The sequence below is a fragment of the Macroventuria anomochaeta genome (assembly GCF_010093625.1).
Source record: "Macroventuria anomochaeta strain CBS 525.71 unplaced genomic scaffold BU25scaffold_25, whole genome shotgun sequence".
Taxonomy (NCBI): domain Eukaryota; kingdom Fungi; phylum Ascomycota; class Dothideomycetes; order Pleosporales; family Didymellaceae; genus Macroventuria; species Macroventuria anomochaeta.
In genome coordinates, this window is record NW_022985386.1 from 120,235 (window position 1) to 146,440 (window position 26,206).

Here is a 26,206-nt window from a genome sequence, read left to right on the forward strand (position 1 = left end):
CCCTATTCACACGAACTTCCTGGCGAGCGGCGACGGCGGCTGTAGCGCTCAGCCGGGTCCCTGTGTGTGCGCGCCTTGTTGCCTGCCCTGTCCATCGCAGTCACATGATGTGTGCAGGCGTGGGCGTTGCGGGCTGGCATCTATTGGGGCTGGCGCTAGGGGTGCTGCGAGCGGTGGAGTGCTAGCGGCGGCGGGTAACACTCCCAAGCCTGGCTGATCTGCCAGTTGGCGCAAGTTAGCTTGTATGATAAGATTGTTGTGCTTTGCTCTCAGAATGAATTCTCATACGCGCATAGTTGAGACGGAAACTTCAACGTGAAAACATCATGATGCATCTGTCTTTCCGCTACGTCGTTGCAACTCCAGCTGCCTCACTTTGATGTACCTCATTGTTTGAATCCAGTTATAAGCGAAGAGACACAGAAAGACTGCGAACACAGTAAAGCCATACGACGCTGCTTGGAAAGCCTCGTCATCCCCCAACGCTTTTGTCGCTAAGCCGACTTGCATGGCCGCCAGCATAATGACCATGTATGCCAGCACAGATGCCAGCCAGATGAAGTTGTCCCGGAAGCACATCATGTGACTGAGATGGACAGGACAGGCTGCAAGGCACAGCACGCGCAGCCACGCAGCACACGCAGTGACCCTGCATGCCGCTGCCAGACGCTGCTCACCTCGTCGCTTACCACCAACCTCTCTCTGCGCTGCCTCATCCGTCCCACGAAGCTCTAACACGCTGCTGCACCCACTCTACTTGGACGATGGGCGCTGCGCCTGCAAGTGAACATGGACATGGCGCACGACGACACCAACGTCAGCGGGCTCACGTTTTGGTCTGGCGAGTCGACGCCTGAGGCACCCTACGACGTCGAGTAAGTGCGCGACGACCCAGAAGGCCCGAGTGCCGGCCCCGCTGACCGCGCGAAAGCATCGTAGCCGTGCAGGGACTAGGCGCGCATTGGTTCTACACCTGGGTCAGGAAGGTCCCGGCCGTAGAGACAGAGGAGAGGACAAAGGAGAGGACAAGAGTCAAGACGTTTAGCCGGCTGTTTGGGAAGAAAGGTAAATCGCTGGACGATAATGGAGGCTGCAACACAAGGGAGGTGATGTGGCCGCGGGACCTCCTGGTGCCGGCGTTCAGCAACGCGCGGGTCGCTACGTACAACTATCAGTCGGACTGGAGAGACCGGCAGGTGAATACAAGTCTGCGGGAGTGCGGGCAGCAGCTGCTGGAGGTGCTGCTCCAGCATCGACAGAGTGCGAGTGTACGTGGATGCGCACCTTGTCTCTCGCACAAACCAGACTAGCTGCAGCCCTCTGTCTCTGACATGCACGATAGGAACGACGGAGACCGCTTGTTTTGATCGGCCACAGCCTGGGAGGTCTTGTCATCCAGCAGGTACAGACTAGTATAAGTAAAGCCATGACATTCCATTGACTAAGGCCAGGCGCTCGTTATCGCTGTCCACGGGTCCCGCTACACCGACCTTCGTCTCTCGATCGCAGGCATCGTCTTTCTAGGCACGCCGTTCCAGGGTAGTAAGGAGGCAGCATACGCGCAATGGCCGGCGAAGCTCATCCGGCTGCAAGAGGATGAGCGCCACGGGTACACGCTACTGGAGACACTGCAAAAAGACTGCGCGAGTCTGCGCGACTTGTTAATAGACTTCTGGCGCAGCTATGGCAAGTATGACATGACGTGCTTCTACGAGAAGAGGCCGGCTAAATACGGACTTGTAAGCAGACAGGTATGTGAAGAGCCTGCTGCTGTATCTTCCATCTGTTAAACACAAGGAAGTTTGTGAGCACGCAGTCCGCTACGCTCGTCGGGCAGAAGATGATATACATGGACGCCGACCATTCTGGGCTGAACAAGTTCAGCGGCGTGGATGACAGAAACTTCATGCTGCTCCTGCCAGAGCTGCGCAGGATGATTAAGGACAGTGGCTCTGTGGTGGCGGATCGGTACCGCAGCAAAGGTAAGCAGCAATGCAGGTGCTATGCCTATTGTCACCAACAACAAACTGACGGTCTGGCTTCACAGATGCTGGCCCAGCTGGCAATGTGCACTGGATGGTGCCGCGCGCGGTAAACAGTCTGTTCACAGGGCGCAGCGAAGTCGTGGAGCGAATGCAGAGCGCCCTGCGCAACAATGGTCCAGACGCGACAAAGCAGAAGCGAGTAGTCATCACTGGCATAGGGGGCATGGGCAAGAGCGAGGTGTGCCTTAAGGTTGCCAATCTGATGCGAGAACAGTGCGTAGGCCCTGCACGTTGTCGCTATCTAGCAATGTGCGCACACTTGGCTGACTGGCAACAGCTTCTGGGGTGTGTTTTGGGTGAATGTAGGCAGCGGGTCGACCGCTAAGAACGACTTTCTAGCTGTCGCTAAGGCGCTCGGATCGGCTGCGGAGAGCGTGGACGAGGGGCTCGAAGCGCTCGCCAACACCAAGAAGCGCTGGCTATTGGTCCTGGACAACGCTGACGAGGTCGACGTGGACTACGCACGCTACATACCGTCTGGGGTGCAGGGCGCGGTCATCGTAACGTCGCGCAACCCACAGTGCAGCCGGTACAGCACGGGGCTTGCAGAAGCGCTCGAGGGCCTGGACGCAGAGCACTCGACGCTGCTGCTGCTCAAGGCTGCTCGAGTGCCGGAAGAGGCTTGGCGGTCGTGCGAGACGCAGGCGCAGGCACAGGACATTGTGCGCCTGCTGGGATCGCACACACTTGCGCTGATCCAGGCTGGCGCGTACGTAGCCGAAGGGTACTGTCAACTGACCGAGTATCCCAAGAAGTATCAGCAGCATCGCAAGCGGCTGCTTGAACACCATCCAGAGCAGGAGCAGTCGCGGTATCGAGACGTGTTCGCTACGTTTGAGGCATCTGCGGATGCTCTTGAGCGTTCTGGCAGCCAGGACAGACAGGATGCGCTAAATCTACTTGCGGTGCTATGTATGCTGCACTCAGGCATGCTTCCGCTTGAGGCGTTCGAGGATGCATGGCGAAGGGCGTGTCGCGTGCTCGAAGCCTCGTCCGCTGAAAAGGATGGAACGGACAAATCCGACAAGATGGGTGAGCTCGGACGATGGCACGTTGCGCAGCTGCCCGACTTCATTGATACAGAAGCGGACGAGTGGGACGACTATCGCCTCAAGAAAGCCAGAGCCCGCCTCGTATCACTGTCGCTGGTGACGATGCATACATTGGGTGACGGCAGCGGCGGGCTGTCAATGCATCCGCTGGCGCACGCGTGGGCGAAGGACCGGCTGGAGAAGGAGCGGCAGCAGCAGGCGTGGGTGACTGCAGGATGCGTGCTTGCATTGTCACGAGGGCGGACAAAGCTGTGGCAGGTGCGCGAGAGGGAGCTGCGGCCGCATGTGCAGTCCTTTCTGTCGCCCAGCGTGCAGACGATGATCTCGTGTGGACCGCAGATGGGGGTGCTGACCGTCTTGCTGCAGTGCGGCTGGGCGCTGAACACGATGAGAGAAGACGCCAGGCTTGAGCAGCTCCTGGCCGGCATCTACCAGGCACTGGACATAACCCCGTCTAATCCGACAACGGAGCACGTGCCGATATGGGACCTGGCGGCGAGGAACCTTGGATACATGGGCCACGCGAGGGAGGCAGTGAAGCTGCTGGAGCACGTCGTCAAGATCAAAGAGACTACGCTGGACGAGCGTCACCCGTCTCGGCTGGCATCGCAGCACGCGCTTGCCATTGCATACGGGGACAACGGGCAGACAAGAGAGGCAGTAGAGCTGCTGGAGCACGTCGTCAAGATCTACAAGACTACGCTGAACGAGCGTCACCCTGACCGGCTGGCATCGCAGCACGAGCTTGCCAGTGCATACGGGGCCAACGGGCAGACAAGAGAGGCAGTAGAACTGCTGGAGCACGTCGTCAAGATCTACAAGACTACGCTGGACGAGCGTCACCCGTCTCGGCTGGCATCGCTGCATGCGCTTGCCATTGCATACAGGGCCAACGGGCAGACAAAAGAGGCAGTAAAGCTGCTGGAGCACGTCGTCAAGATCCACAAGACTACGCTGGACGAGCGTCACCCTGACCGGCTGGCATCGCAGCACGAGCTTGCTGGTGCATACAGGGCCAACGAGCAGACGAGCGAGGCAGTAGAGCTGCTGGAGCACGTCGTCAAGATCGAAGAGACTACGCTGGACGAGTGTCACCCATCTCGGCTGGCATCGCAGCACACGCTTGCCATTGCATACAGGGCCAACGGGCAGACGAGAGAGGCAGTAAAGCTGCTGGAGCACGTCGTCAGGATCAAAGAGACTACGCTGGACGAGCGTCACCCGTCTCGGCTGGCATCGCAGCACACGCTTGCCATTGCATACAGGGCCAACGGGCAGACGAGAGAGGCAGTAGAACTGCTGGAGCACGTCGTCAAGATCCAAGAGACTACGCTGGACGAGCGTCACCCGTCTCGGCTGGCATCGCTGCACGTACTTGCCAGTGCATACGGGGACAACGGGCAGACAAGAGAGGCAGTAGTGCTGCTGGAGCACGTCGTCAAACTCAAAAGAGTCACTATGGCGGAGACCCATCCATCTCGACTCGTGTCAGAGCGTTCATTGTTGCACTACCGGAGGACACTAAAGTAGATGGCAGTGGTGTGTGTTTCCTCGTTTAGCATATGTCTGGTTGTATGAGCAACACTAACGGTAAAGCGTGAGTAATCAGAGCAGCAGAGTGCAGCATCAGAAGCTGGTCTATTCATATTGAACTTGGATCTAGAGCAGAGCACAGGTGCATACTAAACAAACCGTCGTAGGTTATCACTGCAACTTACTCGCTTTACAGCTGCAACTCGCTCGGCTTGGACGAATGTTACACGATCCTCCATCCATCCTTACTTTTTTCCCACACAACCTGGTGTGTCACATACGCAGTGAACACACCTTTTGTCGTGTTCGGGAAATGTGTAGCCTGGAAATACGTCTGGCTTACGGCCGTCTTGGACGCACATACATCAATGATGTGATTGCCAATCAGGTTCTGCGTCTTTGGGTATGCCACAAGAGATCCTAACAGGAACGTCTGAATGGCTAGCAAAACTTTGAAGATACCCGCGAGCCTGGAGTAGTTGGTGGTAGCTGAAGGCGCAAAGACATGGCCAAGTAGAGAGAAGGCTTTGAGAGAAGACCGACGATGGAAATGAGATCAAGGAGGTGTGCAGGACGGTCGTTGCTCTTCTCCTCTTTCCTGATTTCGGAAAATTCGTGTGACGTCATCGGGTCGCGTTCTCAATTCAGCTTTTCCACCTAACATCAAACCACAACAAACACCACCACGCGTTGAACGTGTCTTTTGCAGGTTATCAGCACATTATGCTATGTACCTTTTGATGGGGGCAAAAAAGAGCTGCAGAATTGAAAGTCCTTAGATGAAGATGTTTCAATTTTCATTCTGTATCCATTCGGGACCTTCATTACTCCTTAACGCAATTACATTCAGTGGAGACTATTTACAGAAACGGCAGTATTTTGATCAAATAAGTACCGGCTGCTGGATCACACTGTCATCATCCTGACGGAACCCTCGTACATTACGGCCTCGCAGACAAGCACGGATGACCGGTGAACTGGATGTCCGCTACTAGCCACAGTGAAGATCTTCTCAGCCACTTGTTGTTGTTCCGCCGCAACGCTACGAGTAGTCTCGGCACAATCGGTTTCAGATTTCTCATCGACTTGAGCAACACCAACAACGCTGCTCTTGCTCGTTCGTTCGTTCAACAAATCTGTCCCACAACCCACTTATCTCCAGCCCCGCTTTTCTGATACGACGAGTCGGTCTGCTGGCACGTGATTTGCATCATCACTGGACCTCACTCCACACTTTATTCTGATCGACCAGATTCTGGGGTGACAGACTTTAGTGCCTCACGGAAAAGCTTAATCGCTCATCACTTATACGTACATCGGAGCATTCGGACCTGAAAGGTTCTAATTTGAGAACATCCCGCCTCACCCACTTTTGCCACGCGTGCTGGACCGATCTGTTCGCTGTCCGATCCCTCGGTATGAGTACCGTACCACAGAAGGAGTAGGGAAACGTGCAGGCCCAGGCTACGGCTGTTCGACAATATGCACAATGAACCAGGGACGGAGTGTCGACCGGCTTTCAACCGTGCTACATTTTTGACGTGGATGAGCGACTGGCATGGAGTGATGCACCTGTCTTTACGAATTCGGAAAACCTGATCGACTGGCTGCCGCGACCCAGAGTCGCGCTTGTGGTAATGTTCCTGTCTATCAGCCTACGTCAATTCCAAAGCCAGTCGGCGATCGACTAGCTAACAGCATTGGCGTCCAAAAACTCTGGGGAACACTCGCTTGGAAGGCCAATGCCCGCGAATGCTGTTACGTGAGTGCGACATTTCCATCTTCCAGCGAGACCCACATACTAATACGAGGCACAACGGAGCTTGATCCCACGTCCAAGCTGCGGTCGTTGACAAGTTCTGAGCTTGCGCTGCTTGATATCATCGTTATCAATAAGTCGGTTGACCAACATGCCTCACTTGCAGTGGTCTCAACACCAAGCGCGGTAATCGTATTGTGGAACGTTGCGGTGGGTCGTGGAGCTGAACTCGATGTCATTGATCCGAGTAGGTGTGGTTTCCCATCATCTATAAGAGCCATCCAATCGCTCAACTTTGAAAGACATCCTCAGCCTCATCCTTCCACTTTACAATCATCCAATCGCCTTCGATTCATTTAAGATGAAGTACGCTTTCGCTCAAATCGCGTTCGGCCTTGGTGCCAACGCTCTCGTTGCCCGTGAGGCCTCTCAGTGTATTCAGTTGCAGGCTTCCGGCGGTCAGTCAGGAATTCTCGGCCAGCTCGGTGACGGACAGAACCGTGTCGGTGGTGGTCACCCCACTGGCTGCTACTGCTTGAGCAACGGTGGTTTCACCGATTCGAACGGCCGTGGCTGCATCCTCACTCCTCCCACAACACAGTTCCAGTGCGATGTTGGTGCTAGCCCTACCACCGGCTTCGCCATTGGTTCTAGTGGCTCTGTCACCTACAACGGCAGCTCCAAGTTCTATGCTTGCCCTGCTACCGATAGCGAGTACAACGTCTACACCTCGCCCGTATCTGACCAGGACAAGTGCGTTGAGATCTCTTTGAGCTCTGCCGGATCTTGCGGATCAGGCCCCGCCAAGTCGAGCGCGCCTGCTGCTTCGCAGCCTGCTAAGAGCTCTGCTGCTCCTCAGCCCTCGCAGCCTGCAAAGAGCTCTGCTGCTCAGACCTCGCAGCCTGCACAGAGCTACCCTGCTCAGAGCCAGCCTGCACCCAAGCCATCTCAGCCTGCACAGAGTGCTCCCGCACCTAAGTCCTCTGCTCCGGGTCAGAGCGCCCCTGCTCCTAATCCTTCTGCTCCTGCCCAGAGCGCTCCTGCCCCCGCTCCTTCCACTCCCGCTCAGTCTGGCAACAAATGCCCTACTGACCTGAACGGTGCATACCAGTACCCCCACCTGATCATCCCTATCGACTCCCAGCAGTCGTCCAAGTCTTTCGGTACCTCCTACAACGGCAAGGTCGACAGCCACACATGCTCGATCTTCAACTTCGACATCCCCACTTCCTACTCCGGCAAGACCTGCTCCGTTGTCTTCCTGTTCCCTGAGCAGAAAGACCTCGAGACCTCTTCCTTCACCGTCTCCGGCTCCGGCAAGGTCGACTTCACCAAGCTCAAGGGACCTGCCAGCCAGCAGACCACCTACGCCAACCAGCCTGGCAAGGAGTCTGATCTCGCTTCCATGTCTGTCGCCCCTGGCAACTCGTACTTGATCACCTCCGGTGACTGCGCTGCTGGCCAGACTGTCAGTTACGAGATCTGCGGTAACGAAGATTTCGCTCTCGACTACTTTCAGGACTACAACCCTAGCCCTATTGGCTTGTATATTCGCCAATGCTAAGCGCGCAAGTGCTTAACTACAACATTAGGCCTTGGCATCATCGACTTCCTTTGAAGCATCATGTACAAGTGAGCCTCGGCAGACCTCGTTGAGGTATGGATCAGACTTGGAATATAGTCTGAGTGGATATTCATGGGCTTCTTTGTATTTATGACACCACAGCGAGTGGTATGACCTTCCTTATGACTTAAATAGGAACATTCTATAATGGATAATGCACTCCTTCAATGACACCATCCGAGCCATATACTATCACCACATACAAGATTGTGTACTCGTGATGCTGCCGATTTAAACAAGAGTGATGTCACGTTCCTCGAAGCATCAAGCCAAAAAGGGGTTTCATTAGTATGATCTTGCGATATATCCGCGATTCCAATCCTTTCAAATATAGCGTCAGTCCCTGGGACAAGTGTCATTAGTAACACATTGAAGCTCTGGTACTCCGGCTCTGGATCAGTTGTCGCAAGCAGCAGTCCATACATAGGTTCTGCGTCTGGTATGCGATCCAGATTGGCGTCACCGAGGAACTGCCCGTGCAAGTTCAGAACTTCAGAACTTCAGTCGCCTTCCATCTCCCTGACGTCTTCACGGCCGTTACGCCGCCTAGGAGAAATGCGCGCTTGTACCCTCAGCAGGTTTCCTGTCGAATTTAATGATGCCCTGTTGACTTGGCCAAAAGGATCATGACCAGCGAGCTCAATGTCGCAGTCCTCCAAAGTAAAGCGCGCTTTAGGAAAGTCGTCGACGACCCACATAGACCATGACACCCGTATATAGTACGATGTCCAGGACCACGAAGGGCTCGAATTTTAATGACATGCAAAATGTATGGACCACCCCTTTCTCGGTACACTAGCCCTCAAAGCCACACAAAGACCCACTGTCGAAGCTATCTGGAGTCGGTGGAGGAGCAGGTAGGGGGAGGTGTGGGCGGTCTACCTGTGATATGCATGCGAGTCTGGCACTATGATGAGATAGATGACGTTACCATTCATGCCGTCTGTGAAGGTATGGCTCAGGGTCTTTCTCAGGGTCCTGGGCACGTCAGAGAGCATGTATATAGGGGTCAAGTCTCCCCCACATACTACACGGGTACATCTGGCCACTCAGAGTACCCCTTTCGGCTTTCAAATGTGAGTGACAGGCTATGGCTACCATGGGAGGGGTGGTCCGCACATTTCGCCAACCACCGATTGTTGTGCAGCAAGGTACGCGGTTCATGACGCCCCAGAACAACCCGTATTGAAGCTCTTCCTTCCAAAGCCCAGCTAAGTATGTTGTGCTCGTATCACTTGCACCCTGTACACATCTGGCTAGACCTGATACAGCGGACAGATGGTCGCTTTCGCGTGCCAACTTTCGTAAAGTCTATTCTCCATGTAGTATCTCATTGTACCGCCCTAATAAGCGGTCAAATGATCCGGCGTTCTGGCGCATGAGACGCCATACGATACCACGTGCAGTCGTAAACCCACTACCGAAATTGAAATTATTGAATGACTGAATACCTTCTTCAGCGTGGAAATGATGTCGATATTCCCAGAAGAGCTGCTCCGTTGTATAGTGCAAGATGCGAGGTGAGAGAACTCGTTCTTGACAAGCCCACGCACGATCTGCAAGTGCGCAATTGACTATCAAAGGTGGTACCTCTTTTCTACAACTCTCGTAGATGAGTAGCTCGATTCTTTCGTTCAGGCCTGTCGTCTCGCTCACTCTCATTGTGTTCCGAGCTTCAGATGATTGGCTGATGTTTTGTTGATTAGATAGGCCCTCGTGGACGCTGTCACTTGAGGATGCTGCTAGAGTCACAACGGCCTGACTGTAGACAACGCTCGTTTTCCGAGATTCCCGTTCCCAGTCTTTCCGCGAATCTTGTATAATGCACAGAGCATTGATCTATATGTAGCAATAGCCCAACCTTCGGACGGCTAAAATCGCATTCTGGAAGGTTCTCGGCAACTCAAAGTGACGTATGTGCCTCAGCCGCAGACGCAAAGTGGCTTTTCTAGTTTCGAAAAATCGTTCACGAACCCAGCAGTAGCTCAAGGCGACATATTGATCAGCTGCACTCCACTTTATTAATCGAACATCCTGCGAAGAATCTTGAAAATCTCAGACATCAATTATACATGCAGGTCGGTCTTCGTCTTCTTGTGATTCGCTTAAGACAGGAATAGGGGCAGAACACTAGTGATCGAGCTGACAATTCAATGTACACGTGGAAGTTAGAAGGAATGCCGCGACTTATCGACAGGTCGCCTGAAAGTCAGTCTGTGACTGCCATAAGGAAAGCAACCTTACCTCGGTTGATCACTACGTAGACCTCGCGGGTACGCTTGCCCGCTCAGACATATTGAGCATCAAGGATCCTGATCGTGGCCACGCTGTTTCGGACGTGTACTCGACACCTAATAAACCAATGACTGCGACATACATTGAAGTGTATCCATATGTAGGAACAAAGCCAACAACTCTGCGCGCTCAGTGTCAGGTCAGCCTTGGAAGGGGCATGCTCGTAGTCATAGACGCTGATCCAGTACAAGCCATGCTCAAGAGGTTTCGACTGGCTTAATTTAATGCTAATGTAGAAGGAGATAGACTTGAATCGAAGTCTATGTTACGTTTGCGTCTCGAATCTGCAGAGAGAAAGCGAAGCTGCGCAGCTGCTGCCAATCCGAGTCTCATGAAGTCATGAGTAACGTTGCGCAAGGCGGTGCGCTGACAGCAAACTGTACATAATAACCCACCAGTAATCAAGGATAGTATGTGGAATGAGTGAATGAGCTCCGGTACAGCAGTGTGAAGGGCCGGACATTGTGAAGATTTTGTTATTGGTGAAGCGAAAGAAGACACAAGAAAACTCAAGCAGGAGCTGCAGACACTCCGCCGGCAGCCTCGGCGTCGCTTAGCCTCAACCCTCGGGCAGTCCACAAAATTTGACAATATACACGGCAGTGCTTTCAAGGACATAGATTAAGAAATTAATTATATATCGAAAATTCCAAAAATGTTTCATGAAACAACATCCGTTATGGTCTAGGTAAGCTCACTCACTATCCCTTAACAACAACAGCATCTAACAAAAATAAGTGGCTAGGATACATCGCTCTCATTAGAAGTGCCGATGTGGCCGGGGTTCGATTCCCCGTGACGGAAATATATTTTTTGCCCTCGAGAAAAGGCTCAGAGTGGTGGTGCAGGTGAAGGTAAAACCAACCTTACTCTTTACAGGAGTATTTACTTTTTGATTCGCCGCACACGGCGACACGCCAGCAACACTGAAAGCACACTCAAGCTTACCTGATCTATGAGTCATAAGATTTGGAATGCACATCTATGACGCATCGAGTCCGCAGGCCTATCTTCAAGCATAATGATAGGTAGAGTTAATAGCGAAGTTGTACCGCATTGGGGGTATGGGCAGAGGCAGCCCTTCGTTCGGCTCGTTTCACCGAGTCGGTCACCCGCCGTCGACGAGAGGTACAATTCCTACTGTATCGAGTATATTGATTATCGTGAGACCAATACTGCATGGCCGAATCAGCCAATCTCTCAGCTTTCTGCGGCATCTCGCGTTTCAACTCACATATCCACACGGCAGCGCTTCTGATTGGCCGCTCCTGTGCATCCCTTCACGGACATGCGTTATCGAGACTACATGCACCAGCAGCAGCCATCGAACGACTTCCCCTTCCTTCGGCCGACAATCCTACCTTTAGTATGCACATGTACATACCTCATCTGGCAACAAGCAGAGTTGCGTTGAGCGCTGCCGGGAAATCGGCGACTAAAAAGCTCGGCCGATTAAGAAGCGACTGTCGACCGCTTCGGCCGATTGTACCAACAAGCTTCAAAGATCTGTCCGAGACAGGGAGGAGTGTCAAAACCATATGCGTGTGCTACCATGGTCTAGGAACTGGGGCACGAAGATGGTGTATTAGGGAGCAGGACAGAATAAACAGTACTTATTTGAATGTTACGCTACCTTCTAAAACCCAGCTGAGTACCTCCTGAACTCCATATGTACATGCGATGTGACGCCGCGAAGTGCTAGCAAACAGAAGCGAACCCATTATAGTATACAGCACCATCTTGTCTTACTCACTTAGACTGAACAAACCCAACATCTTGCATGACGACAAATGTGCGCTCTAGTTTCTCGAACCCCTTACTTACAGAGCCTCAACTTCACCCTCCTCAGCCTCCACCATCGTGGCATTCGATACGGGGCTAGACGACATGCCAACGCCTGTGGGACGGCTTTCTGCGACCCAAGCATCGATCTCAGCGAGTGCTTTGATCGGATCGCCACGGCACCCTTGCAAAAAGTTCTGGACCTGCGCTGGTGTGAAAGTGTGCGCAGGTACCTTCTCTGCAAATTCCGCTGCGCACTGCTCGATGTACGCCATGGAGAAGACAGCGTCGTGGGCGAGCGCTGAACGGCCGATGAGGCGCATGAAGATGCTCTTTCCGGCAGACTTGTTCATGTTGCCGAAGTAAACCTTCTTGTCGACGCGGCCTGGTCGTGTGAGTGCTGTATCCAGAGCATCGGGGTTGTTCGATGTCAGAATGAGAAGGCGGCCCTCTTGAGATGCGTTTCCGTCGATGGCGTTGAGAAGACCGCTAAGGGTGATGAGACTGCGTCCCTTGTGTCCAGTAGCCTGCCTGCCTCTCTCCCTCCACTGAGCGGGCATCATTGATTCGGCAAGGTCTACATCGGCCGCTTCTTCTTTTGTCTCCGTCGTAACCTCGCGGCCAATGCCGGCAGAGTCGATGTCTTCTATGACCACGACACACTTCTGCGGTAGACCAAGAAATAGGTTATGTAGCTTGCCGTCGGTGATATCGCCAGATGCTAGGTTGATGTGGTAGATGTCGCAGCCCAGATGTCCTGCGAGAGCAGCGCTGAAGGACGTCTTTCCTGTGCCTGGTGGGCCATAGAAAAGATAGCCTCGTCGATATGGAATACCACAGTCTGCGAAGAATTGTTTCCTGGAGGGTCAGTACATGCCACACAGGTATCTAGGAGCGTGGTAGGGCAACTTACGACTGCTCGCTATAGTAGTACTCAGCATCCCGCACAAGATCCAGCTTGACGCTCTCATCCATGTCAATGGTGTCGAGCTTCCTCACGGGCTTGCTGATTGACTGCCACTGCCCACCGCCATAATCGTACGTGTTACCTCCAGCAAAGTACACTGTCGTCGTACCGGTCATGTTGGCCTTCTTCCACTCATGGCATCTGACCACGAAATTCCGTAAAGGTTCTAGATTCCAGCCCAGCGTGGTGATGGTGAGTGCGTTTTGAAGCCTGCCGCTTGCGTCGATGTGGTTGTTACTGGGAATACCAGGATGTACTGGGCCCCTTGAACCCCCTACGCGGTCGAAGAGATATGGGCGGAAGCCAACCCTACTTTGTCAGCAGGACAGTCCAAACCAACCTGAAGACATGAGGACGATTGAAAGGCATGGATCATCAAAGGAGAGCAATGCTGAGAAGCAATATGACTTTCTTACCAAAAAATTCGCGAACCAATGGGAGGCGAGCAAGATACTTCATTGTCCACAGTCCCCTGCATGTTGCGATGTCCGACTCTACCGGATGGTCCTATCATGAGGCGACGGCCGTAGTTGTCCTCGAACTGTTGCGATCCTTCGGTAGTAATCATGGCGCTCCTACTACGCCGATTCGAGATAACCTCTGAGCCCATCCAGGCTAGTACATCCTTAGCAGCACTGTCGAAATCAGCAAGACTACCAGAAACCAAGGCCTCCACTTACGGATCGTGCTCAGGTATGGTTATCTGGACAGTGAAAGCCCATACGGCGAAGTCTTTCAGGTATTTGTACACAGGTACAGCGGCGCTGTAAAGGGCTATTGCTGCCAAGACCTTGTCAAGATCGTTATGAGTGTCTGGTCGTATGCGATAGAACAAACGGTGTAAGATCTCAAGAAATGGAAGCCGAGAAGATGCTTGTCTGATCAGATGACGCGGAAGGATGCCAGGCGTATCGACAGGTTCGGGCCATGTCTGGAGCGGGTCGTTGACGGGTCGCACAGGTGCTGCGACGACCAGATCGGTTGATGGTGGTGTCCGTGTCTCCATATTAAACAAAAAGAAGGAAAGTTGATAGTGGAAGGATGTTGATATACAGAGACCACAACAAAGGATGTCTTCGCAACCTTTAGCAGGCTGCGGCGTGAAGGCTTAGAGGCACGTGCTATAAGCCCAAGAAAAGTTTGGAGCCTTGTAAAGTTCGAAAGGGCGACCGGTGGAAGCTTTTACAGGCGGGAAACGAGAGTGAAGAAAGATGCCAAATGCACGATACTATTATACAATGCCCAACGAGGCCGCCCCTTCGATATCCAACGCTAGCACGCAGAGATGTCAAAGTCGGGGAGACGAGTTGCGGCTGAGATTATCTAAGTGGATCTGAAGTGCTAAGCCGTAACGGGGATGTTTGGTTCTAGCCGTTCTGCGGAAGGCGCGAACTACGGGTGACGGTTGACACCCATCGCGAACGCATCGTTGGTACGTCATACCAAAAACATTTCCCCTTTACGTAGTCTGCGCGTATAAAGACTACCCTCGTGTGAGTTGCATTATCCCTCTATTACAGATTAAATCTCGACTACCTCAACTGAGAGTTCCTCATATTACTCAACACAATGGCGAGCACACACAACCTTCAAGCTTCGAGGCTGTTCTCGGTCAAGGACTATGTCTGCGTAGTCACTGGTGGTGGCTCTGGCATTGGCCTGATGGCTGCACAAGCATTGGCCGCTAACGGTAGCTCTCCCGCACATTTAATGGCTACCCTCGATCTGATGAGTGATTGCAGGTGCAAAGGTGTACATCACAAGTCGACGCCAGGAAGTACTTGAAAACGCTGTCAAGTCTCACGACCCCAAGGGAACCGGCGGCCAGATTATCGCACTGAGCCCGTACGATGTTACTAAGAAGACCGATCTTGAGAAGATGTTCGAGGAGCTGTCGAAGAAGGAGAAGTACATTAACCTTCTCGTCGCTGCAGCTGGTATCAGTAGTGGGAAGGCCGAGCCTGATGCGGACAAGGCAACAGAAATGAAGGCGAAGCTCTGGGACAACGAGACCTTTGAGGATTGGGCCAACACCTACAACACTGATGTCAGCTCCGTATACTTCACTACTGTCGTCCTACTCCCTCTTCTCCAGGCAGGTACCGAGACTCACGGCCATCTCTCCGCGTCAGTCATCGTCATCAGCTCTATGTCTGGAATCATGCGCCACGCCCAAGGCCACTTCAGCTACAATGCCGCAAAGGGCGGCACCGTCCATCTGACCAAACTCATGTCGGCCGAGTTCCAGCAACTGAGTGTCCGGGTCAACTCCATCGCTCCAGGCTACTTCCCCTCGGAGATGACTGCAAAAGAGAGCGACGAGAACCAGAAGAGTCATGTGCCGGACGAGAAGATCCAGGAGAAGGGCCACGTTCCTCAGGGACGAGCTGGCCATGACGAGGAAATGGCGCAAGCTGTGCTCTTCCTCACCAAGAACGCCTACGTCAACGGCGAGATTATCGCTGTCGATGGTGGTGTTCTCAACGTTGTGGCCGGACGATAAGCGACTCCGGTCGTTGATGATGAATGACGGTAATGCATAAGGGCGGCGTCTGGCGGATACATAGATAGCCAAAAAGGTCGACAAAGACGTAGCGAAACACAACGAAAAGCACACATAGGATGTTAAAAAAAGCAATCAACAACGAATAGCAATGATACCCTGACAAGATCAAACTTTGTTGCAGCCTTGCCTTCACATGCTCGGTCCCAGACTCGATCAGACCCTCTCTTGTCATCTGTCTGCCATGCCTGCCCTGCAGAACAGAGCCATGGCATTCCCCACTTTCAAAGCAGCTGTCCGTTCGAAGCTTGACTAAGCTTTGAGTGTCTGTTAGTGCTCACACCAGGGCAAGCTGACCGCTGGCGACCCTGAGACCCTGAGACCCTTGCATCGCAGACACAAAATCTTTTGCTGAGCCTCTCAAGGTGCACAGACATATGATCGTCAAGATCCATTTTTGAGTTGCACTTGGCACGATTTTCTTAGAGGCCAGACATATGCCCCAGATCTGCGTCTTGGGGGACGAGGGGGAACATAGAGTGCCTGCACGTGAGTTCGTGAAGGGCTCGGACCGTGTGCTCGTGCAGGTAGCTGATACGTGACGCGTGTCGTCCAGACGCGTCGCACTGCCGTGAAGCACATAGCCTGTGCATCTGAATGTGTGCACAGTGGTGGTGCTGGCGTGATGTGCTGGTTGAGTCGCTACCACTCCAATGACGCCTAGCCGCTCCGGCGATGGGAACGTCGACCTCGCAGCAGTTTCACCTCGACTGACTCTCTCCCACACCCACTCCGCTGCCGTACCCCGCATGCTCGAGTGCACGCCGCAGGCTCAGGCGTCGCGCGCAGAGCTCCCCGTTACGCACTTCTCTTCGCAGTAGCAGGCTACGTCGGGCACAAACAATTACATCACCCACGCCCGTCCCCTTTCGCAGCTGGGATCCCCAACACACGAGCAGCTTCGGACCGCCATATAACGGCCAGGGCGTCTGCCACAGACCCCCGCCAACGAGGCCGCGCGACTCGCGCAGGCGCAAACAACAACAGCGCAGGATTCGACTGCATCCGCTGCCACAGTAATTTGTAGGCGAAGGAATGCGCGCCCAACGCCGCGACCCACCCCCGCAACCACCGCACTCACCGCCTTCGACCGCCGTCGCGAGCAGACGCAGACAGCCGCGCGAATAGCTCAAGGCAGCAGGCCGCCCTTCGAGCCACTCTCTCGGCAGCTGGCCGCCGGCCAGACGAAAGCGACAAGCGACACGCTCAGCGCGCGCCCGCCATGGTGTCTCACAACCCCCCGAAGCCCTCTCACGGCGCCTCCAGCTCGCGCTCCTCGCAGCCCGCCAACGCCCGCCCGGGCACGCCCGGCCACGCAAAGAAGGCCTCGTCCTCGTCCAACCACGGCGCCCAGACGCGCGACCGCGAGCAGCGCCCGAGCAGAGACGGAGCAGCGCAGCGCGCCGCGCAAGATGTCGTCGGCCTCAAGGACTACCAGCTGGGCGACTGCCTGGGCAAAGGCGCCTTTGGCAGCGTCTACCGTGCCCTCAACTGGGGCACCGGCGAGACGGTCGCCATCAAGCAGGTGCGCCTCGAGAACCTGGGCGTCGCCGACCTGAAGAACATGGAGATGGAGATCGACCTGCTCAAGAACCTGAACCACTCCAACATTGTCAAATACCAGGGCTTTGTGCGCAGTTCGGACAGCCTGTACATCATTTTGGAGTACTGCGAGAATGGCTCGCTGCACAGCATCTGCAAGAACTTTGGCAAGTTTCCGGAAAACCTTGTTGCCCTGTACATGTCTCAGGTCTTGCATGGACTGCTCTACCTCCACGAGCAGGGTGTTATACACAGGGACATCAAAGGAGCCAATATCTTGACCACGAAGGAAGGGCTGGTCAAGCTGGCAGACTTTGGTGTGGCTACCAAGCAGTCAGGCCTGGACCAGTCCAGCGTCGTGGGCACGCCGTACTGGATGGCACCTGAGGTCATCGAGCTGTCTGGCGCTACCACTGCTTCAGATATCTGGAGTGTGGGCTGCACAGTCATTGAGTTGATTGAAGGAAAGCCGCCATACCATAAGCTGCAGCCCATGCAGGCCCTGTTCAGAATCGTCAACGATGAGCACCCACCAATCCCTGGTAGCGCTTCACCAGTGAGTATCACACCCCACAAGAAGCGTTTTTGATGCTAACAAGTGCAGTTGCTGCGCGAATTCCTCATGGAATGCTTTCAAAAGAACCCTACCCTGCGCATCTCTGCGAAACGTTTGCTCAAGCATCCGTGGATCATGAGCGTCAAGAAAACCGTCGCCGCCGTACCTGCGAAACCCACCGAATACCAAGAGGCTGTCAAGTCTGTGCAAGAATGGAACGAGGCGCTCAAGTCGCCAAACTCGCTGCGTAGGAGCTCGAGACTTGCATCTGGCGTGCAGAAGCCTTCACAGCAATTCCCATCCCCCGCCCATGCAAACGGCGCTGCAGTAGCGGCACGCAAGCCCCCAGTCCACGTCGACCATCTCAACATCTCCAAGTCCAGACCCACCGCAGAATCCTTCCGCTCACCGGAGCTCGATCAGGATGACAACTGGGACAATGATTTTGCCGAAAGCATCTCGCCGCGGGCCTTGAAGATGCCGTCGCACCGGAAACCCCAAGACAATTTCGGCGGTCTGTTCTCAGGTGACAAGTTGAAGGCGTTCGCGAGCTTTGAGGCCGTCGTTGATGGTCCGGATGGTGGTGATGGGGAGGCTACAATGAGAAGTCCGTTAAATCTGCAGCATCTGCAAGGCGTCTCAAACAGCTTTAGCCCACGACAGCCCGCAAAACCTAGGCCTGGAACTACAAAAACAAAGTCTTCTACATCGGCGTCAACATCGGCATCCAACTCCAGATCGTCATCGAATGCGTCGCAACATGAGGAGCGTCGCAGCTACGATGCTCAGCCCAAGACTGCATTCTTGCGCGGTGTGCCTCGGGTGTCTCAAGCCTCCAAGCCTAGGTCAGGTGCTCCCAACCGCAACAGTCAGGTTTTCCGCGAGAGTTCAGAAGAGGAAGACTACTCAGACCTCATGCCTGCAGATGAAGATGCTTTCGAGAAGCGCGTTCAGGCGTTGCAGCATTCGCAGCCTTTTGTCGTTATACCTCAACAACCACAATTTGCAAATGCACCTTCCAGCTCACCGGCAGACACGTTTTCGCCACGACTGTTCCATCCAAGCGATCTGAAATCTGCACCGAAGTCGACACGAGATCCCAAGGGAAATGGGACTGTACGGCAACGATCGGCTAGCATAGTTTCGAATCGCAAGCCACAGCGAACCCAGTCGGAGATCGAGATCCAGAAGTATGCCGAAGATGAAGGTGATGACTTCTCTGAGATAGTCGGCGACATCAAGGGCGGTCCTCAGCCCACGCTTACTGCGACAACAGAGAGCGACAGTGGCAGTGAGCATAGCAGTCTGGCCATGATAACGACTAAGCTATCCGGCTCGTTTATGATCGCAGACGAAGACGACATGGATCCGTTCGCGAACCTCGAAGACGGTCTTGACACCATCAACCTCGAGAACAACGTTGCTCGAGATCGCGACGACCGGTTGACAAAGATGACGGAGCATTTGGTCAGTTGTTTGAAGCTTAGTCAGCCTGACGACGTTCTCCTCGACATCGCAGATCAGCTTCTTCAGGTGTTGTACGAGGCACCAGACAAGCGCTCTATCATCCTGAGGAGTCATGGCATGTTACCTGTGTTGGAAATCTTGAGTAACATTCCGCCTCATGATCTCGTGCTTCCACTGCTTAAGATCATCAACTTGATCATCTTGGAGGACGCAGAGGCCCAGGAGAGTCTGTCCTTCTTGGGAGGCATACCCACCATCTGCCAGTTTGCTTACAAGCGGTACCCGAGCGACATCCGCAAGGAAGCTGCAGCATTTGTGCGCCAGATGTACCAGACTAGCACGCTCACCATGCAGATGTTCATTGGTTGCGGTGGTATCAACGTGCTCGTGGAGTTCCTCGAGGAAGACATTGATGCCGAGCGCGATCTCGTTCTGATCGGTGTCAACGGAGTGTACGGCGTCTTCGAGCTGCAGGGTCCCACCCCCAAGAATGACTTCTGCAGGATCTTCAGCAGAAGCAGCGTCTTGTACCCACTGTCGCTGGTCCTGAACAGGATGGTGGAGGAGGACGGCGAAGTTGCCAGACTCATTGTCGGCAGAATCGTTCACATCTTCTTGATCTTCAGCCAGGCAGAGAGCCATGTTAAAGACCTCGTGGCAGACCGCATGATCTTAAAGCGTAGGTTTGGACCTCACCCATCCCCGTGCGATAGCTAACGGTTATAGGTGTACTCAAAGATCTGCGCAAAATGGCGCCACCTCATCAGATCACCATGCTGAAGTTCATCAAGAACCTCAGTTCTCTTTCCTCGACGCACGAAGCACTGCAGAACTCGAACGCAATTGACATCCTCATTGAGCTGCTGAAGGCCACTCGCCAGTCCGGTTCGAAGACAGGCAGCAGCAGAAATGGCAACGACTTGAACCGTATGCCACCGTTCCAGCGTGAAATTTCGAATCAGATTTTGAACACTATGTACAATCTCTGTCGTCACAACAAGAGCCGGCAGGAGGAGGCAGCTCTATCTGACATCATCCCGCTCCTGAAGGATGTTGTAAATGATGGTGGACCATTGAAGGAGTTTGCACTGCCTGTGCTGCTTGAGATGGTCAACTCTGGCAAGGTCTCTCGAAAGATGTTGTGGGATGCAAAGGGTCTTGCATTCTACGTGTCGCTACTCGGCGACGTCAATTGGGCGGTGACGGCTCTGGACGCCATCTTTGTCTGGTATGTGTCTAATAACCTTCGAACAGCGTTGTATATGGCTAACAGATCCTTCAGGCTTCAGGAGGAAACCGCTAGAGTTGAGCAGTACCTTCTCTCCACCCAATCTAACTTCAACGCGGCGATCATCACAGCCTACACATCGTCCGGACCGTCGCGCTCGACCTTCGAGAACATGCTCGAGCCGCTGCAGAAGATCGTCCGTCTTTCGCCGCCTATCGCTGCATCGCTGGCGGTTCCTGAGATCTTCTCACGCACGGAGCAGAAGCTCAACCACAAGGATGCTGTTACACGCCTGAATCTGCTTCGTATCCTGCGAACTATTTGCGACGCAAAGGAGGAAGGATGTTGGCTGATTCGTGCATTCGGTTGCTACGAGCGCATCACGTGGCTTATGGAACAGGATCCTGCCGTGCTAGTCCGACAAATGGCGGAAGAACTTGTCCAGGCCTGCGATGAGGTGGAAGTTAATGGACTCGGCTCAGCATCTAGTGGCAAACGTAGCCTGAGTCGGGCATCGAACATAGGCATGAACCTTCGTCGTCCTGCCTCTTCGTCTGGTCGTCGGGACGGCTCTGGCTCTAGCAGCGGCTCCACACTTGCCAGCGCAGGGCTTGGTCTCACACCACCCACGCCAACAAGCCTGAAGGGTAATAACTTCCTTGTCCCGCCAATGTCGACACCAGGCAGTGGTCGCGACCGCATCACCCGCACACAATCATCTAGCTCGATGTGGGACCTCATCGAAGACCCTAACACTACTCCACAATCAGCAGGCCGTTCCTCGAAAGCGCCCGTCCTCGCACGCTCAACCACATCCTTCGCCGCCCTCGCATCGCCCACAACGACACCGCGCCCCTCAACCGCTCGACCTGCTTCTCGCGACGCGACATCCTCCCTCCTCCATCTCCAAGCCAATTCCAGATCTGGCGCCCCCGAACGCTCACGCCTCCCCAAAGCACGCGCGCAAGGCGCCGCAGGCCGACTCGGCGAAGCAATCACGAAGCGCCGCCAAAGCAACTTCAACCTCGAGAACGACACACCCGGCAGCGGCAACAGTCTCCCCGCCGGCACGCCGCCACTACCGAGACTGCAGATTATGAGACGGAGGAGGGATACGAGTGGCGGCGAGATGAGCTCTGCGAATGGGGTCAGGAGGGGCTCGACGGCGGATTAGAGATGTGCTGAACGGTCATCGGGTGATAAGGATAATAAGTATGGGAGTTTGGTCAGGAGGAGACGCGGCTTGACGAGTCCAAGTATGCAGAGCATGATTTTGCAGTTTGAGACGCCGAAGAAGGATATCGAGCAAGAGGGTTGCGACTGGAATGAGTGAGGGTTGAGGGTTGGGAGGGTTTGCATAGCATGGCGTTTGAAGGATCTCAAAAGGCGGCGAACATCACTAGACGGTTGGGGTTTATGCATAGCTTCGGAGTCTTGCTCTTCTTTAGTTGTTTCATTTGTAGTTTGCTTTGGTGGGATTTTTGGCATTGTTCATCATGGGCGCAAGGTGCGCGTTGAAGGCTTTGGGGGTCTAGAGGTTAGCCGTCTTGAGGAGATAGGATATACAAGATTGTTCATCCTAATGGTGCCTGCGCCTTCCCTATTAAGAGTCCCGCAACATCAGTGACGTGATTGTACAAGGAGCAGCTTGAACCGTTGCGATCTATAGCGGCTGCCATTACACCGCTGCCCATCCTGCTCCGGATTCCACGCTGACAACAGGGTGTATCGAATCGCTCACCAATGCAGTCCAGAGCGATCCAACTCCACTGCGGGGGAGCCTATACCATGTCTCTCCCCGCACTGAAAGGAGATCCTCACACCCTAATTATACGACGTATATTTGCACCTGCGTACTTCCGCGGCTTCGATCTGATCACCAATCGAACAGAACCCGTCGGGTGCACATCAAATGGCATACAGTATAAGTGTGAGTGTATCACCTGTCCACTGACAATGGATAATCTGCATTAAAAGACATCCAGGTCGGCATGCTACTAGGATTGAGTAAAAGCTGGTATTGGGACAAGTCCGGAGGTTGCGAGCCCAGCTTACCGTCCGAGTCGCTGTATGTGTACACCGGGAGAGCCTCGGCGGCAGAAGCAGTGACGACGATGGCTGCATCCTCCACTTGTCCCGGAGGGTTCCGGCCCGCTATTTTGATATCGAACTTGATAGTAGAGTTGTTGCGTCCAAGGCAAGTCGTCTTCGCAAATCTTGTGGCAATAGGCCACTACTGTCTTGACTTCCTCGTGGAAGTGTTTCAGATATGAATCCTCGACCTGGCGGAAGCCTTTGAGTATGACCAAGCAAGACTTGCGGTGCTCTTTACTGGCCGAGAGCAGCAGCTCATCTGGCGTGAAATCGAAGACGAGCCTTGCATCGCTTTCGTCCTTCTTCTCTTGGTCATTGCAGAGGGGACAGCGATCCATTGCGTACGACGTGAGTCTTATTCGTTCTGGGAGGTTCTGACATGTCGACTTCTGGCGATATTCGAAGTGTATCAAAAGCGCAGTCGAAGGTGAGGCTATTGTCGACACTCTGGACAAGGGAACGACGCGTCGACTCCCGTCAGGGGAGAAGGGCCGAAGAGATGTAACATGATGGCTTGTGATTGGCGCGTCCTATCACGCTTGCTTTCATCCTGTGTTGCGACTGCCTCTCAGTCCCAGTGACTATCGTGTACAAGCAATATTGAGAAGTTTCATAGATACACATGGCTGATACAAGCACACCAATAAGACGGCGCGACTTTGGGTCTTATGCATTGTGTCAAGCTCACTAGCTCTCCTCCAAAGACCGGAGCGCCAGGGTCCGTCGCAGTCGAAGACCCACCAAAACGCTATCTAGCCTGCCTTAGCCTCATCAACTCCATATCGACTTTTCTTCCATCTTCAAGTCTCGAGATTCTGGCACTTCGAATTGCCCGATAAAGCACACGAGGCTGGGGTATGATGATCTCACTGCCGCAGTGTCATGTTGGAAGGGGTGCAGATCGCCGTTTCTGACGTCACGCACGTTCTTGATCCTGCTTTCTGAGGCATGCCTACCTCGTGGACAACGTCGGTGTCGTATACAAAATATAACAGATATATAAGCTCTGTTACCGTCTTTTCCGTTCGTCCTTCCAACTCAGTCCACTTTTCAACGAGATCAAGCACTTCAACCTTGTCTTCTCAACTTCGGTTTCCAAATTCGGTAGCCTCCACTACAACACCAAGCAACAACCATGCCTCTCTTCGGCCGCCGCGAGCCTTCTCCTCCACCGGCCCCTGTGGCTTCTCCTACAAAAAAGACTGGCTTGTTCTCCCGCCGTCGCTCGTCCAGCTCAGATATCCATCGCTCCTCAACCCACCACTCTCACTCTACATCGACATCGAGCACGAAGCGCCACTCGTCAGTCCTGCACCGAGGATCAGGCGACCCCAGCATCCACGCTGCAACACAGTCTTTGCGACAAGCAGAGGCCGCTGAGCGCGAGGCAGATGCAGCATTGTTTAGGGCGAAGAACGCAGTACGGGAGGCACGTGAACATGTGAGGAAGTTGGAGAGAGAAGCAGCTGAGGAAGCGCGCTTGGCGAAGATAAAGCAGAGCGAGGCGAAGGCGTTGGGGAAGAAGGGCAGAGCTCTCGGCCGTAAGTAAACCCGTGCCAGCACGCTTTGAATTATGAATTGACAGAATCCAGGCCACGACCACGTCGTCTAGACGATCACGGTTGACGAAATGGTATTGCATTGGTGAAAGATAGGAGGAGGTTCTGCTGTTGCAGGTGTACGATATGACTCAAGGACGACATGATGATAGCGAGGCGTTACTTGGCTTCTTGATACCATTCTTGCACTCGCGTTCTGCTAGCAATCAAACAAACTTGATGCAAATACAGGACCCAACCCTTTCCGCGCCGCAATCTGCATTCCTTGGTTTCGTTCTGCATCCTCTAATCGCTCATACCAGCACAAAATGCATGATGGTACATGATCTTGATGTGGTCGGACCAACTTCACGCGCTGTCCGATCGCAATGGCGAGACAATGGCACAAGGAACAATAGGCGCTCGCTGCACGTTGAAGCCTTTCATTTGCAGTCTGGCTTCTGACTGTTGGTGGGCGATCATGACAACAAGCAGCGGCGTCTTCAAGAATGCACGGCACGACGCTCATGAGACAGCTGTCAGATATAGCTCTGTTGACGAACATCAATACTGGTATCATGAAGTCGGAGTCACCAAGCTGAGCTTCAAATCTGCTATTTCCGCAAAACAGTCCTTGAAGCAATTCGTCAGCACGGGGAAGTCTCATCAATAATCCCATCTCGCATCACTCGTCATCGTCTAGCATGCATAGCCCTACCCGCAATCATCATCGTTTCCTGTCGGAAGGAACAGTCCAGTCCATTTCATTGACCGGCAATGCATGTGCGACGTTCGCCACTTCAACCGAGTTCAAAGGGGCAGCTCATGCGAGTAAACGTCGAGTCAATTTAAACGAAGTGTATCACACAGACATCTGGAAGTACCTACAAGAATTCAACACCTTTGTCGACGCCTGTATGTACCTCGTCTACTGCTCAAGCTCATCGAGAGCAGCGAGTGCCTCCGTCGACTTCCTTCGCAGCGCAGCCCACTTACCTCTATTTCCGATGCTGCGCTTCGAGATTGTACAAGCTTCTCGATCTTCTCGTCATCGGCATCAGAAGTCGGAATAGGCGTAGCTGTGGTGGTGGGGGCTGTAGAAGCAACAGACTCTTCAGCAGATGCACCACCGTTCATCATTTCCAAACTCGTCTCATAGTCATCTGTGCCGTTCTTGGGTCCTTGTCCGCTGCCTTGTCCTTGCACACAGTGTCGTCCCTGGACTTACCGAGCGAGCTGGACAAAGACTGGAAAGTGCGCGGCCTGGTAAGCGTATCACCATCTTCTGATTCGCCTCCTTCTCTCAGCCATTGATAAAATCGCCATGCATACAATGACTCGGACCACACGCGAGTTCAAACGGCGCCTCGCCCTGCCATCCATCCGGCCCCACGCCGGAAACATCATAGCGGATGGAAAACCGGAGTTGAGGCACCATTTTCATGCCATTAGGACACTTCCCATCATTCTCACATAACCAGATAACTTCCTTGGTCTCTTCATTGGCACAGTTCTGGAAAAAAAAGGCTGTTTGCAGGACCTTGCAGCCCTTGTTGGGAAGTCGGAGTACTCTTTCCCGCCCTCGTCGAAGGGTTTGCCTTCGCACAGCTAGGCGAGGTCCTTGGGAATGGCTGTGATACGCTTGGGTTTGATGGGGGTGTGTGCGCCGGAGCTGGTGTAGTAGAGAGTTGGGACCCTGGAACTGTTAGCATGATGATACGATATGACCAAAGGGATGATCACGTATTGACGGCAGACGCCCGGATATGCTGAAAAAGGCAGGAGTTGTCGGCAACCGTACCGAAGCAAGTGTGCCGAAACCGACGAGCAAAGCGAGGCTGTTCCTTTTTCGTTCTGCTTGAGCACACCGTGAAGGGTCTGACAGCGGCAACCAGCAGCCGACACCCCTGTTGCACCCACTCTACCCTGAGGCTGAAACTGCCAAGATGGAAATAACTGCCCAGCAAGAGATGCGAATCACGCTGACTGTTGAACGCGACCAAGTTGGACAAGAGTACTGATGTACGTCTCTATGTTGGTGAGAACATGGTTGTTAGGGCGAGGCGGGCACATGCTGATGATGGAAAGGCAGACTTTGCCGGGGGTTTGTTCCTGCCTCGTCAACACGCAGGCATCGAGCGGCGCTCCCTTCGCCATGGCT

The 26,206-nt window shown here is 53.8% G+C and overlaps 11 protein-coding genes across 11 annotated transcripts; 5 read left to right on the plus strand and 6 right to left on the minus strand.

Annotated features, from left to right (window-relative positions):
* Window positions 1-738: 738 nt before the first annotated feature.
* On the plus strand, window positions 739-4,627 carry BU25DRAFT_473452 (uncharacterized protein; the record flags this gene model as incomplete). The annotated part of the gene is made up of 7 exons (XM_033710876.1): window positions 739-875; window positions 932-1,268; window positions 1,343-1,402; window positions 1,452-1,751; window positions 1,802-1,982; window positions 2,048-2,258; window positions 2,323-4,627. The coding sequence occupies exons 1-7, from the start codon at window positions 790-792 to the stop codon at window positions 4,625-4,627; spliced, it is 3,480 nt and encodes a 1,159-aa protein (XP_033559664.1). The 5' UTR covers window positions 739-789.
* Window positions 4,628-6,750: 2,123 nt separating this feature from the next.
* On the plus strand, window positions 6,751-7,953 carry BU25DRAFT_449910 (uncharacterized protein; the record flags this gene model as incomplete). The annotated part of the gene is made up of 1 exon (XM_033709667.1): window positions 6,751-7,953. One exon carries the CDS (start codon window positions 6,751-6,753, stop codon window positions 7,951-7,953), a length of 1,203 nt encoding a protein of 400 aa, XP_033559665.1.
* A 1,301-nt stretch (window positions 7,954-9,254) lies between these two features.
* BU25DRAFT_473454 (uncharacterized protein) lies at window positions 9,255-9,915 on the minus strand. The gene has a single exon (XM_033710877.1). The coding sequence runs from the start codon at window positions 9,673-9,675 to the stop codon at window positions 9,325-9,327; it is 351 nt and encodes a 116-aa protein (XP_033559666.1). The 5' UTR covers window positions 9,676-9,915; the 3' UTR covers window positions 9,255-9,324.
* A 2,004-nt stretch (window positions 9,916-11,919) lies between these two features.
* BU25DRAFT_412521 (P-loop containing nucleoside triphosphate hydrolase protein) lies at window positions 11,920-14,333 on the minus strand. The gene is made up of 4 exons (XM_033706813.1): window positions 13,738-14,333; window positions 13,474-13,692; window positions 13,004-13,366; window positions 11,920-12,948 (listed from the first exon to the last, which is right to left on the minus strand). The coding sequence occupies exons 1-4, from the start codon at window positions 14,061-14,063 to the stop codon at window positions 12,129-12,131; spliced, it is 1,728 nt and encodes a 575-aa protein (XP_033559667.1). The 5' UTR covers window positions 14,064-14,333; the 3' UTR covers window positions 11,920-12,128.
* A 173-nt stretch (window positions 14,334-14,506) lies between these two features.
* On the plus strand, window positions 14,507-15,708 carry BU25DRAFT_412523 (NAD(P)-binding protein). Its single transcript, XM_033706814.1, has 2 exons — window positions 14,507-14,747; window positions 14,800-15,708. The coding sequence occupies exons 1-2, from the start codon at window positions 14,627-14,629 to the stop codon at window positions 15,558-15,560; spliced, it is 882 nt and encodes a 293-aa protein (XP_033559668.1). The 5' UTR covers window positions 14,507-14,626; the 3' UTR covers window positions 15,561-15,708.
* A 20-nt stretch (window positions 15,709-15,728) lies between these two features.
* Window positions 15,729-16,513, minus strand: BU25DRAFT_113921 (uncharacterized protein). Its single transcript, XM_033700368.1, has one exon. The coding sequence runs from the start codon at window positions 16,369-16,371 to the stop codon at window positions 15,898-15,900; it is 474 nt and encodes a 157-aa protein (XP_033559669.1). The 5' UTR covers window positions 16,372-16,513; the 3' UTR covers window positions 15,729-15,897.
* A 413-nt stretch (window positions 16,514-16,926) lies between these two features.
* On the plus strand, window positions 16,927-21,989 carry BU25DRAFT_371873 (Pkinase-domain-containing protein). The gene is made up of 4 exons (XM_033703993.1): window positions 16,927-17,718; window positions 17,767-19,864; window positions 19,912-20,413; window positions 20,468-21,989. Exons 1-4 carry the CDS (start codon window positions 17,185-17,187, stop codon window positions 21,585-21,587), a joined length of 4,254 nt encoding a protein of 1,417 aa, XP_033559670.1. The 5' UTR covers window positions 16,927-17,184; the 3' UTR covers window positions 21,588-21,989.
* A 137-nt stretch (window positions 21,990-22,126) lies between these two features.
* On the minus strand, window positions 22,127-23,010 carry BU25DRAFT_113949 (uncharacterized protein). Its single transcript, XM_033700369.1, has 2 exons — window positions 22,469-23,010; window positions 22,127-22,407 (listed from the first exon to the last, which is right to left on the minus strand). The coding sequence occupies exons 1-2, from the start codon at window positions 22,843-22,845 to the stop codon at window positions 22,353-22,355; spliced, it is 432 nt and encodes a 143-aa protein (XP_033559671.1). The 5' UTR covers window positions 22,846-23,010; the 3' UTR covers window positions 22,127-22,352.
* A 632-nt stretch (window positions 23,011-23,642) lies between these two features.
* Window positions 23,643-24,119, plus strand: BU25DRAFT_423191 (uncharacterized protein; the record flags this gene model as incomplete). The annotated part of the gene is made up of 2 exons (XM_033708198.1): window positions 23,643-24,048; window positions 24,100-24,119. The coding sequence occupies 2 exons, from the start codon at window positions 23,643-23,645 to the stop codon at window positions 24,117-24,119; spliced, it is 426 nt and encodes a 141-aa protein (XP_033559672.1).
* Window positions 24,103-24,832, minus strand: BU25DRAFT_113975 (uncharacterized protein). The gene has a single exon (XM_033700370.1). The coding sequence runs from the start codon at window positions 24,722-24,724 to the stop codon at window positions 24,266-24,268; it is 459 nt and encodes a 152-aa protein (XP_033559673.1). The 5' UTR covers window positions 24,725-24,832; the 3' UTR covers window positions 24,103-24,265.
* A 516-nt stretch (window positions 24,833-25,348) lies between these two features.
* BU25DRAFT_345547 (uncharacterized protein) lies at window positions 25,349-25,501 on the minus strand (the record flags this gene model as incomplete). The annotated part of the gene is made up of 1 exon (XM_033703053.1): window positions 25,349-25,501. A coding segment is annotated over one exon (153 nt), but the record flags the coding sequence as incomplete, so codon positions are not given.
* Window positions 25,502-26,206: the final 705 nt, after the last annotated feature.